This window comes from Taurulus bubalis, assembly GCF_910589615.1.
Source record: "Taurulus bubalis genome assembly, chromosome: 6".
NCBI lineage: Eukaryota > Metazoa > Chordata > Actinopteri > Perciformes > Cottidae > Taurulus > Taurulus bubalis.
Window position 1 is genome coordinate 9150114 of NC_136594.1, and position 14163 is coordinate 9164276.

Consider the following 14163-nt stretch of genomic DNA (forward strand, 5'->3'; position numbering starts at 1 on the left):
TTTGTAATCTGCGGGAGACTGTCTGCTGGCGATGTGGTAAACTAACCGGAAGCACACCCTGCTCGACCCTGTGCAACGACGTAGAAAGTCTGTGTTATGTTAAGCAGTTCCCTTGCACACCCTATGGCCGCCGTTCTAACCATATTAAATCAGGGGTGAGCATTATATTTCTGATTGATGGCCGCGGGCGAGGAGCTCAGACAGATTAATTTACGCAGCATTTGCTCCTCGTTAATAACAACTGATGCTATCACTACAAAAACAAGTTTTCAAATTGTCGTTTGTACGTTCATCCGGGCACAAAAGGGCTCCGGGGGGTGCAATGAGTTTAAAGAGACATTTTAAAGAGACAGTTCAACTCAACGTGTATTGATTTTTATAAATGCCTCCGTTATACAATCGAATTCGAAGTCGTCGGCATGAGGCTAATGTTGACGTTTGACGGCACATTTTGCCTTCTGCAACAAATGGCTTTAATCCGCATAAATAAGAAGAAGTTTCTCAGCAGGAGGCAAAGATTACAGGGATAATGCGCGTGAAGGAGCGGAGGAGCTCTGACGAAGCGGTTGACAAAGCAGGCGTGTTGACAAAGACGCGGTGTAAGTGCAGCAGCCGGGGTAAGGACCTTTCAGCAGCCTGCCAGAGTTAGTCTTCAGCAAATAAAAGATGGCACGAGAGGAAGGTTGAATCAAACCGCCCGAGTAGAGGGAGGAGCTTAAACCCTTTGACAAAGTGGTTACAGTAAACAGCTCTGTTGAACTTAAATATGAGGAAACATTTAAATATGGTTGGAAAGAACAACATTTTTTTTGCTTTTGCTGAAGAGGATCCTAAATTAGTTACGGTGGACACACATAATAATTATAAAAAGGAGGCATACAAATCCCTGTGTTTTTGTTCATCCGACGGGGTTATCAGATTTATTTAGATCGGTGTATATAATCCTTCATCTACGGCACAGTAGCAGAGCTTCAGTTTTGGGTCGTTAGGGTTTTATATGGCTTCATTATTTTGGGCAGTAAAACACAGACAAATATGCTTCTTCTTCTTTTTACATGTGAGGCTCTAAACCTTTACATGTATATAGGAGCAGTTGGAGTAGTTGGTGTTAAATGGAAATTATGACCTCTGCGTCTCCCGAGGGGATTTGGTGGTACAGATGTGTTCAGAGGAGTGTGGCACTTCCTCTGCATTTACAGTAAGCAGAGTTTGTATGTTTTGGCCAGGGATCCCATTGAAATGGGCATGCCTCACACCGTAACATGGCTGTTATGACAGACTTGCTCATATAAAGCGTCTGTGGACTGACAGCCCCTGGGGGCAGAGTACATAAAGACGAGTCAGTGCCACATTCAGAGGCTGTCAATGTTCTCCGCAGTATATGGTGTCGAGAAATCTCGATGTGCCAGTCAGGTTTTGGTAGAAGGTATATATGCTTGATATGAGGTGTACAGACATCTTTCCACCATGTCTTTCCATTGCTCAGAAGAGAACCAATTACGCTCTATTTCCCCTTATAAAGCTACTCATTAGCGCTGATGGGTTTCGCAACATGAAGCAGAACAGTGACTAGATAGAATATGTAGCGCTACAAGCTGCTTCTCTGCTGCACAAAGCCTGTGTTTCAATAGGGAATCCTTTGTGCACTGTGTAAATCCCCATGGCCTCCCATTTAAGAGCTCAGTATGTCACTTGAGACTAAACTCCTGTTCACAAAAAAAGTAATTAAAATATTTTATTAAAAATCCACTCTTACTCTCCTTTCAGAAAGATATCCATCTGTAGAAATGGCGTACTAAAATAAGTTTTCTTTATTTTTCCTCTTCCTGTTCTCCTCGTACACCTTTCAAATAAGATTCTCTTCCTACATGAGATATTTCTCCTCCCCTCTCCACCTGAGACCTGTCTCCCTATTCTTAAATATTTATGCCATAAGCTCAAGATGTCATGTATTTACCCTAATCTTCAGAGTTTCATACCCCTCAAACAATGAGATGGAGTGTATACACAAGACAGCGAGGGGAAGAGCAGCAGAGAGAGAGGAAGGAGAGAAACCTCTGAATCGACAGTATTTCACTCGGATGGAAAATGTGGGAGATATTCTGAGCCCCAGGAGTATTTGGTTGGGCGAATGTTTTATTTGAACAAGGGCGTCTTAGTGGCAAAGCCTGATGTTATGATTTATTAAAAGTGCAGCGTGAAGGGAATTATAACGTGGTGGGAAACGGCACATGTGTGTATGGTGCCTGAAACTGTATGTTGATGAATATATTTGTGTGCATGTGACTGCTCGCCGGAGGAAAGAGGGCAAGGATAGTTCAGTCAGATGATAAGCGGAACATCATTTCCACGATGCATACCACTGTTCTGTACAGTAAGGCAATGTCTGTGAGGACGAATGCAAGTAGGACGATAATTCAATTTTTAAAGTTGCAGCTAACAATTATTTCTATTATCTATTTATCTGCTGACCTTTTTTTTGTCCATAAAATGTTCGAAACCAGAGAAAAATCCCCAAACATGACGACCAACACCCTAAAACCCGGATATTCAGTTTAGTGTCACATAAGATAAAGACAAGCAGTACATTCTCACACTTGAGGGGCAGTAAAATTTACTTGAAATGAATAATTGATATTAAAGACTAACCCATAAATCGGCAAATGGTTTTTAGTAGTATTCAATATTACCATTTATCTGGTTTCTGGAGAATCATATTGTGACATGTGATCATCAAGGGATGGAACTAAAATGACTAAATTATTTCCAAGATTGATAGTTTAATCTATAAAAAAAATATATAAAAAGGACAGATGCCCATTACAAGTTCTTAATGCCAAAGGTGTCATCTTCCAAATCCTACAACAATTAAAAGCACAAAATGATAAAGATTAAAATGGTATATTATAGAGCAAAGCTTCAAATCTGTACAATGGTTGAAACTGAAGCCTTTATATAACTGGCCATTTTATTTGATACATTATTATCATCTATGAAAAGACCAATCATTTTAGCACTAACAGGAAAACATTATGCTATTGTGTTACCATGCAGTACATTTTGTTAACTTAATTGAGCATCAGTTGATGATTTGATTATTATTAAAAATATTATATTGATTCCAACCCTATTGAACCAACATGCAGAAAGAGATAATAATGAATCATTATCTGACTTTTCACACCGAGTCACTTCCAGAATAGTCAATTTCATTGTGGGGCAAAATCTGTGTACATTTTATTTTAATATATCTTTTTTTATACACTGTATATTTTGAAGCCTGTCAGAATCAACCAGCAAATAAGTCTCTATATGTGGATGTCAGAATTACATTTAAATATTCTCTCTCGTCCTGTCTCAATGTATTCCTCCAGTCGGCCTCACCACTGCTGACATCTCTGGATTTGGCCGCCCCAAAAAGGCAAATGGGCGCCGGCATCTGAAAGGGCAGCCACATGCGGCACCGCAAATCTTTCACCTTATTAAATATACATCAATAGTCAGCCATACCTATGAAGAAGCTTTCACCTGAGCCAAGGTCGCAATGCCTGATGTTGCTTTTAAGCTCTTGTTTTGAACAGGAAATTATGTTTCAGGCACCGATATGAGCTCCATATAAGTACAATGATGGTGAGAGGTGACAACAGCTGATAATCCCAGCCTCTCTCTTTCTCTCTCTCTCTCTCTCTCTCTCTCTCTCTCTCTCTCTCTCTTGGTTTGTATGTTCCTGTCTGTATCCCTCTCCTTCTCTCTGCACATATCCAACACGTGACTCTTTGTGCGACACCAAAAAGAAAAGTGTGGGCATTGTGCGGCGATGGCCAAGACCTGGTGCAAGCCTTATGATAGAGATGCAGGAGGCAGACACAGACAGCCCAAGCTGTCGCACTTTGTAGAAATAGTCAGCTCTCGGTCTCCCTTTTCAAGAAAGCAGTACTTATAACTGACATCAGTCAATCATTTTATTTCCTCTTTTCTAACGGCAATCTTACATTTCAAAGGGTGTCTGACTTTGTCTGAAATGAGAAAATTGAGACACGTCGATCAGGTTTGTTGGGCGACACCTGTTGCCATGACAGTGCCGATGCACGCTAACTCCGTCACTTCACTCCATGATATCCATGTATTTTTCACTTCAAACATCTTAGCTGCTGAACAGCAACAACACAGCTTCACAAAAACACAACACCAGGTATGCCATTGCTGCCCTGAGTGCAGGTTGAATGTGCAGAAGATATGGATTGCACATTTTAAGATGGAGGCTTTTATTCTGAGGACACCCATTGACTGAAGATCGTTGGGTTGAGAGTCAGTTAGAGTGGTCAGCACATACATATGTGTTCTTTGATATTTTATTGTGTAGAGGTTTGTTTGCTTTTTGCTTTTTTTTTATTTATTATTTATTTATTTTTTTGTTTGCAAAAACCTAATTGCGCCATGTCCCTCAGCAGGTGTTGTATTGTTCATCCAGTGGCCATCTGGGCCTGTAATCCTTTGGAGGTGAACACACTGAATTTGAAAAAGGTCATTGCACAGACACATTTAGTTGGGCCCGGTATTGTGTGTGTGTGTGTGTGTGTGTGTGTGTGTGTGTGTGTGTGTGTGTGTGTGTGTGTGTTTTGCCCTTTAACCTTTCTTTTCTTTTGCATTTTGTCCTGCTTGTGTGTGACCTTTTGTAATTTTGGAGGTCAGAATTAAAGTTGACCTTTTATGAAATTAATGTTGAGCTTTACAATGAGAAGACCTGATTGCGCTGGACAAACTGTAGACATAAACCTGTTGGACCATTTATTGCGTTTGCTCTGGGTTGATAGCTGTTAACCTCCTATTTAGCAGCACTGGCTCACCAAATCGTGAGAATATATTATGGTGTTTAATTCAACCAATTTCTAAAAATTGTAATTGTAAAACAATACAGCACTGGAGCTTTAACCGATCTCCTCCTTTCTCCACCTGCTACTACGACTTATGTGCAGAAATGCTATTTAAAATATTACATTTGCGAAAATACTCCATATTTCTGTCGTCTCATCTGCATATTTTCGTTGATCACGTGATTGGCCCCTGCTGTCAGAAGCAGTTTGGACTAAGTGGCTGGTATATGACTGCTCTTTTGCTGTTGAACCTGTCAAATACTATAGAGAGGCTGACTGGAGAGCAGTTCTCAGCACTTCTTGAGCTTACATGCAGAATGTGCTGTCGTGGTGCTAACCACCTGGATCTGAGCCAACTGGAGACTTGGCTTTGACTCTCATGCGAGCCCACTTCTTGAGGTTGTGGTTTTATACCCAGTGATTTTAGGGAGCCACAAGACTTTAAACTATACATACAATAAACACTCCCGGCAGATCCACTTGGCAGCCCACAGCTAACTTTTCCTCCTCAGTATGTATGTTCATGTATTGTGGTGTATGCAGCGATTCCTCTTTGCCCACGCCGGACTCTCAGCCTGCTCTTCCTCCATGTTTGTCCCAGCAGAATTGTAAATGACTGGTGGGTGGTGAGGATGATCACATGTGACAGCTAATGCGTAGGGTTGCTGGCAACATGTGTCAGCGCCAGCGTACATTAACCTACATTCAGAGTGAGGCCTTTTTGAATCACACAGGAAAGGAAAAGGTCACCTCTTGAATAAGAGTTGTTTTGGCAGGATACATTTCTCTGGATCCACATGCTAAGTTTTTTTTTTTTTTTAAAGATTTTTGTAGAATTTAAATGTCAGTTTATAGTATATGGTAATCGTATTGATTTGACCCTTGTTGTACTTAACCAGATGATAGCAAACAGGACTTGACTGAGCTAACTGTTGCTAGAAAGTGGAGAACAGTGGTAAGGAGTGTGTGGTGTGGAGGTGGCTCTGGTCAGCGCTGATCCCTTAAAGATAATCTCCCTCTCTAGGGATTTGTTTTTCTCATTTGTCCCAGGGCCTCTAAGCTGAGTTTGGAGGTCACCTGCTGTACAGGCAACCTGACCCAAACCTGGCTGGAGACACATTTGTAAGGAGCCTGGTATTGCATGGAGTCGGTGGAAGAAAGCAAAATAAGCAGTAAATAATGTTGAAACATGAACACCTGGGGAGGCCAGGTCTAGAGTTCAACCATGCCACTGAAATCAAAGGATTTGGGTCAATAACAAAACTACTTTTAGCAGCGTAGCTTTGAAGTGCTACATTTGTGTTTATGTTCGTGGCAGTCAGATAGATTAGAGTACATTTTGAGCCACGTTTCACAAAGGTGGTGAAAACAGGCTCCTTTTTTGTGTATTTAGCTAGATTTAAGCTACTACCATGCTTATTTTTGCTGTTATCATGCAGGTTTATGTTCAGGAAGAAAATTAGATTTAAGTCATTGAGCTGGTATTCCATGTTTATTCATCTGTCGAACATTTTGTTTATCACTGGCCTCTTGTTTGCATTATTTCTCTATTTCCCATGCTTGTAAATCAACCTGATACCCAACAACGTATTTCTCAACATGTCAGCTGAATTATGTTCCCAGCTGTTTTGCGGCTGTTTCTGATTTCAGCAAAGGATCTTGGAAACTTGGTGCTAAAAACAGAAACTGATCAGGGTGAGGAGCCCATGTGAACATAACTGCTTTAAGGCAGTAAACACACTTTTTCACAGTCGATCAAAACAGCAGGCAAACTCGCCGAGGAGATCTGCCAAATGTTGCTCCAGAGGCTGTACAAATTAATAGCAGTTTTTCTTTCATGGGGATGAATTCATCATAGTAAAGGCTGTAGTTGTGTCATTTTTAATTGCAATGTGATCCGAATACATGTGAAATTGTATGCAGCGTTGTTTTAAAAATACCAAACATTTTACAGGTGGTTGATGTTTTATCTATTTCTAAATTTAGCTCTGAAAAACGTCTCTCTATGGAGAAAGTTTTGAAAGCAACCAAGTTAAAGCTACTATGAGGAACTTTCATTTGTGTTGATTTTGGCGGTCCCTGTGGACAAAAGCAGTAGTGATTCCAAGCACCAGAGTCACTTTAGAGAACCACTCATTTTACTGCAGCAGGTTTGGAGAGTCTTCCCCATACAGTCCTGGTTCTGGATCTCCCGTGCCTCTCTTCCTCCCAGCTGCATGGTGTCGGAGTAGCAAAGTCAAGCTCTGCTCCTGGCTGGAGGAGGAGCCGCTGGAGGTCTGACTGCAATGGAACGACAAAAGCGAAACCCCGCTAGGGTCTGAGCTGAAGGCGTTTCTGATGAACCTGCATGATTTCCGAATTCGCGAGGAATCTGACCCAATGGCACAGACGGCAAGCTTTAAGAATTACTATGCAGAAAGAGCCAATCTTCCCGTTGGCGGTCTCGTTTACTTATGTAAGTCATATAGAAGCATTGGCTTTAAATTGAGAATCAAAAGTTCCTCATATTTTTGTGTGGGATTTACACCCACCTACACCTCCTCCCAGCCTTGTACATTTATGTAAAAGCTCAGATGCAAGAATTGTCTAAATTGAGTCCCTCGCATTGGAGGTCTTTGGCCTGGTTCATGCATTGTGTATAAATGAACCCAGAGCATACGGTCAGAAATGAACGAGTGGGCGTGTTGACCCCATAAACTGTATAGGAACTGTTTCTTCTTGTGCCATTTCGCAAAAAGCTGCATTTTTTATATAACTGCACTTAAGTTTTTGTGTGCAGTATGAAAAGTCTGAAAAACGTGCCAATCACATTCACGCTGCACAGAAACTATGATCAAATCTTTGGGCATGCAGTGGCATTCCATGCCTAATTTTATACTGCGTGAATGTGATCGGCCTTTTCGACAGGCATGAATTACGGGAGTTTCCAGCCACTATAATCCTCCCCAACAGATAATAACACCCTGCCACATCTCCCTGAGAGCCATGCCTGCATGCTTTGCGACTTAGCCAAAATATCTCAGGTGATTAATTTCATTCACTTTGTGTGACAGTAAGTGAAGTAAAAATGGTCAGACGGCTCTGGTTAGTTAAAAGCTGCCGAGTTAAATTACCTCTGCCCTAAAGGTATCCTCTGTCCGCGCAAGACCCCGGGGCCGTCCAGCTGCGACTGCACACTAAAGGAAAGGTGAAAGTTCAGGAAGGAGTGGCTGTGGGGTTGGTTCATGGAATTTAAAGTCAAAGACAGATACAGCTTCAGACGAGTACAAACTGGATACTCTGTATAGATCAGAATGATACTGTAGTCTGTTTCTGCCCATTGACCAAGCCTCTATCAACTCAGTGAGAGAGAGAGAGAGAGAGAGAGAGAGAGAGAGAGAGAGAGAGTGTGTGTATGTGTGTGGGTGTGTATGTGGGTGTGTATGTGTGCATGCATTTCTGACTCATTTCTTTGTTTACACTCAAAACAGTGGATTTATATTTGACAGATGATCATGATTTGCTGTTACGGGGAAGATCACCTAAAGTTTACAGGCACAGGCGTTGGAGAGGAGACAACACAACAGCTTGGAATTTAAAACAAGGAATGCAGTCACAGCCGGGACACCAGATTCCATCAGAAAGCAAATTTGCAATATCTGTTATTTGATAGTGAAATCACCTCATTTGCCCTGTATTTCGTGTTTTTACAGAAAATACAAGAAGAATTATAAACTGTGAGACGGACAATTATGGTATGAAACCCTCGTGCATAGCATTTCAAAGTTCTGATTTTTTTCCGAGTAGATTATACTGTAACCTTAACACAAGTGTAACGCAAGCCTGACAAAGAGGAAATCTCATATTTCTGTATGCTCAGGTACTATGCCAGGGTCACCTTCACCAGGAAAAATAAATCCCTGGTGGCTCTCTAACACTACCCATAAGACCTCTCTCCCTTTGAGAGGCGTTGAGTGGGTGTCAACCTAATGTTTATACTGTCTGCTCACGGTTATGTAAGCCATTTTGTCCTCTTCTTTCGCTCCCTCTCCATCTCCCTCAGCTTGTTTAAACCAATCTACCTTTACCTTTCCAACATGCCGAGTTGTGCGTTACATAAAAAGTCTTTGAACCAGTCTCTAGCCTAAGGTTTCTCAGCATGCCAAAGTGTGTATTACATAAATATTGTAGGCCAGACTGCAGAGACGCACTGTACCATGGAAGTTGTGTGTGTGTGTTTTTTTTATTTTTTTCAAAGTCAAGGATGCTTCTCTTTCATGAGGGGTAGGTTCAGGGAGGCTGTGGTACTTGTCTGATCCCTGTGATAACAGCCTCTAGAATGAGTCTGTGTGTCTGCTTAAACACACACACACACACACTCACACACACGCACACACACACACACACACACACACACTAATCTATCTTTACAGTGGGCGGCTGGCTCCGCAGCAGTGTAAATACAGTACAGCACAGAAGCGTGTGTGTGTGTGTGTGTGTGTGTGTGTGTGTGTGTGTGTGTGTGTGTGTGTGTGTGTGTGTGTGTGTGTGTGTGTATGTGTGTGTGTTTGGGAGAGACAGAAGTCGCGTCTCCATTCAATAGATTCAAAGGATTTATAAGGTTGAAAAAAAGAAATTGGGCACGTTTTCATTCAACGGATTTGAAGCAAATTAATTAATTGGGTCAGAAGTTGCTGGGAAAGGCTACACTTTACACAGGGTCAGCCAGTAAACAGAGTAAAAGAGGAAGTGGAGGTTGCGAACTGGAAACCAAACGAGTTGCCTTTGCCATCCGAATCATCTACAAGAGAAAAAAGAGACTTCATTTTTAACTTAATTGTTTTTCCATGTTGGCTAATATTGGCCATGTTTGATGAAGCCAGCGTAAAAACCTTTTGGAAAATACGTCTTATGATAGTTACATGCATGAGGAGGACATTGCTTTTCTACACAACAGATCTCTCTCTGTGGCTCAGCTTGTTTACTGACTGTCATGCTAATGTACTTATGTGGATCACAGGGTTCATTCTTATCACGTGGGCCGTCCATCATACAGCCATCTGACGGCCCATTATTCATCCATAATGATGTTATCTTGATAACCTCAGAATAACTAGAGCCCCCTTGACCTCCCTTGTATCTGTAACTTGTCATCTATTTGACTTCATGTTTCGTTTCTATGGCATCTAATTGTTGTAGTTACGCCAAGCTCGGATGACTTCTGACTTTTTCTTGTGACCCATATTGACCCAAATGCGGCTAATGCACTCTGCGTCCTGAAAAATTCCACTTTGACTGACTGCTGTCATTATCAAGTGCAATATTGGCTTCTAATACATCTTTGGCCATTTTTTCTGGTCTTAGTTCTCTCTGATTTAGCATTCCTTCCGCAGCTGAGATATTTGAACCATTTAGAGAATGCTCCCAGTGTGACATCTGAAGTACTTGTAGAAAAGCACGAGGCCAATTTTGAGTCCAAACATCTGTCCTGTGGTTTGGTCCTCACACATAGCTAGCGGGCACAGTGGACTTCGTCTGCTTTCAAACAACCTTGAATTTATTTTTTTTTGTCATTTCATTAACATCTTTGCTCGGCAGCCCGTCGGTGGGGGGAGCAGCGAAAAGGGCAGCAAGCGTTAGAAAGAGATACAAGTTTCTGCTTTGGTGGGAAGAAACAGGCACTGTGTACTCGCACTCATCTGTATCCTCATGGGAAATAAACAGCAACTAAATCAGTTGTTAGCTTTGTGTGTTATCTTTTAAGATGAAAGGACACCGAAAACAATGAAACCGCTGCCCTGGGGTTTCTGTAGGAAGAGAAAAAAGCAACAACTGGAGCGATGAATGAGACCTTTGATCTGTGCAGTCAGTCCCATTGAGCCGGTCTGAGATTGTACCCAGAAATAAAGACAGGGGTTGAGGAAAAAAAGCCCCAGTTCACAGAAGTAACTGCAGAACTTGTCATCCACATATAGTGATGAATTAATTGAATTTTCTTCTACATTTTTGTGTATAATTCTGTACATTGACCTAAAATGGACATCTCTACCAAATAACATTATCAATGCAAGTGTGTTACTTCTGCAGTCTGGCTTTTTGTTTTCAGTATGATTTGAACGGTGACATAAGGTCCATGCATGACTTAAGAACAATGTTACTTCCAGTGCTACATCATCATTTGAACCTCAACTGAAACTGCCAGAAATTGCAACCTCCCAATACTTTAAGCTATGAAAATCACAAGCCAAACAAAAAAGGAAATGTATTTATTCTGTCCTCATGGTCAAAGATGCACACCACTTGGCCACGACGTACCAATTTTGATTCTGACTGGAGACCTTTGTTGTATGTCATTCCCTTATTCGCTTCAGCACATTAAAATCATATTCATTATCATGTGTGCCTGCACGCTGACAAACTGCAGGCTATCGTCTCTGCTGAAAGAGCCTGATTTGGGAATGTCTGGTAGCTCGTGTTTAGTTTTGGGCCACTGGCAGCCGTTGGTGCACAGTCACTGCAGCCGGCCCTGTCTGCTCTGGTTTCATAAGCAGAGAGAGTGAATGACCTATATACTTCTCTGAGGGAGGGGAAGTCACCTTGTTGGTCGACCAGCAGGCAGGCAGGCTGGCACGCAGTGACAAGGTTTTAATGTGTGGCACTATTAAAAGGGTGGACTACTGACTGCATTTTAGAAGCAGATACGTTCAACCTCTCATGTGCTCCTGGTGATATTCGTGGCTGTAAACTTTCGTTGCTTTCTTGCTTAAACCTGCTTTGCAATGGTGTGAAAACTCCAATGTATTGGGGGTCGGGGGATATTCAGTAGATTAACATGCTGAAAAACACACCTCGACATGGATTGGTTTTGTGCATGCACACGTACACACACTCACATTAGCTGAAACCATGGGGCCCGGTGCCAGAGAGATCTAGTCAGACAAACACCTCACTAGAGACTCCTCTAAGCGTCCTAACAAATTGAATGTGTGTGTAGATGGACGAGAGGGAATTAGATCAGTGGTCCTGATTGTATCTGAGTGTGCTGTTGCTGTACCCCTTTCCAGCTAGTCCCCTGGAGGAAATGTGTGTGCATGATAGAGCGTGCGAGGGAGGGAGAGAGAGAGAGAGAAGGAGAGAGAGTGCTTGGCAGCTGGTTTGATGAAGGATGTAAGGAGAATGTTAACCAGACAATCACCTTGCATGTTATTGATTGAGATGGGAGCGAGGTAATTAGAACGGAAAAGAAGGGGAAGCTGAGGCCACTTTTAATGTTTTGATACAAGGTGTTCTATCTTTGTACCCATCTACGTGTTGTGTTCTTTGTGTGTGGTTTGTGCGCCTGTGTATGCACATTAAGGGAAATGTCTTATCAAATATTTGATATCCTATTTTTTCCCGTTTGTGAGGACCTATCAAATCCTTTTAAATGCAGGAAGCTTTGAATCTACTCAGAATGTATATGTGTGTTCAATTTTGTATAACGTGAGAGCCAACTGATTCTGTGTCATTCCATTAATAAGTAGCATGAATAAGAAGCATGCCCTAATATAAGTTAATCATTCAGCCTCATCCATAGGGCATGCTTGCTCTGCAAACTGATGAAACCATGTCATATTTCCAACCAGACTGGGCTGGATGGCCTCAAGATTTACCTGCCCCCCTCTATCCATCTTTTGCCTTCCATCTCAATTTAGCGGACGTTATTTTAAGGAATAGATTTAGTCTTAATGTTCTTGGAAATGCGTTGGATAAAAATGCTTAAAGAGCTTAATATGGCTGAGCATTGAATCTACATATAATACTGAAGGGATACTCAGTCATTTTTAAGCCAATACCCTTGCATTTGGTTATCAAAACATTGATATCTTATAGTTAAAAAATGAATGTATTGGTGCTCTCATACATATAATGTACTACTGACAATGTTTCTGAATAACGTCAAAAGTATTTGCCATTTCGACATCGAAGCAGAAGTTTAACCGGCTAATTAGTCAACGGCCCAGTTCCTTTAACTGGTCCCACACTTATTTAACAGGACAAGCGTGTCAGTAGTAAGCCTGCATGAGACCGAATATACATACACTGATTATGAATGCAACGTTATTACTTTTTTTTTTTTTTTATCGTCAAGGTGAATCTGATAATGTACCTTGATATAGAGTATAGATAAAACTGTCACGCCCTACTTTTTGTGTCCTCTGCAAGTCCTTTTCAGTTCTTTAAACTGCTTTGCGCATGCCTCTTTTGTTAATAGATTAACTAGACAGACATGTCATTCATTTACTTTTGACCTTTGACACCTATTTGCAGGAATAGGTCAACTGTAACGAACTATAACTAGTTCCCTCATTTAGCACTGCATGAGTAGGAATGTAGTGTAAATCCTGAGCTTTAGTGGTCATGTAATTGTACAAATCAGTCAGTAGTGAGAGCAATAGAAGATGCCAAAGTAAACAAAGCCTTCTTGCTGTTGTTGCTCATAGCAAATAATGACAACATGACATACAACTTACAATACAGCACACATCGGTACCGATTCTCAGCTTTGATCTTTGACCCTGGCCTTGTTGCATAGTTGACACTATTACACAGTCAAATCTTTGCTCAATCACGGTTTGTATTAATTTTGGCCACCACTCAATACTGTTTCCAGCGCCTTTCACTTTTTCTGCCAGAGGAGGGGACAAGTGTTTTGGATCCTACTTAAATTTGACATCCTGCTCTGTGTCTCTCTGCTTATTGAATTTAAATAATCTCCTCTATAATTCTGTCATTGGCGTCTCTATAAGCCTGGTGAAGCTATAAATCAGTTGAGTGCAAAGCCCTCCTCTCTCGGTTGGCAGACATCTTTATGGTTAGCCACACGGTGCTGCTACTGTACAGTGGGTCGTAAAAGCACAAGAATGTCTCACAATGTGAACCGGGCAATAACACTGTAAGGAAGGGGACAGTCTGGCCTGGCTTTGCTGGTTGGCTTTTGAAAGATCTGTGTTGATTCATGTCCAGTCTTAAAACTCTTGTCTGTGTCCTTTCAGCTCGCCGCTGAGACAACCGTCCTCAACGGCCAAAGTGTGCCTGGTTTGCGGAGACGAGGCATCAGGATGCCACTACGGCGTCGTGACGTGCGGAAGCTGCAAAGTGTTCTTCAAAAGAGCCGTGGAAGGTACGTCATTCACTGGTGTTGAAACAAGATATCGCTGCGCAGCTTTTTCTAGAGTGACTGGGAGAACTCAACACGCTGCAACTTAAGAAAACACAAGTACATTGAAAAAAACATCAATGCGGACAGAAAACGCAAGCAAATTAAGAC

The 14163-nt window shown here is 41.7% G+C and overlaps 1 protein-coding gene across 1 annotated transcript in view; it reads left to right on the top strand.

Annotated features, from left to right (window-relative positions):
* The window catches only part of nr3c2 (nuclear receptor subfamily 3, group C, member 2), a gene marked incomplete at its 3' end in the record, with an annotated part of 60970 nt that overhangs the window by 22566 nt on the left and 24241 nt on the right, over nucleotides 1–14163 (top strand). Inside the window, exon 2 of the mRNA XM_079220293.1 lies at nucleotides 13889–14016. Coding sequence (XP_079076419.1) covers nucleotides 13889–14016 — 128 coding nt within the window. The remainder of the gene's footprint in view (nucleotides 1–13888; nucleotides 14017–14163) is intronic.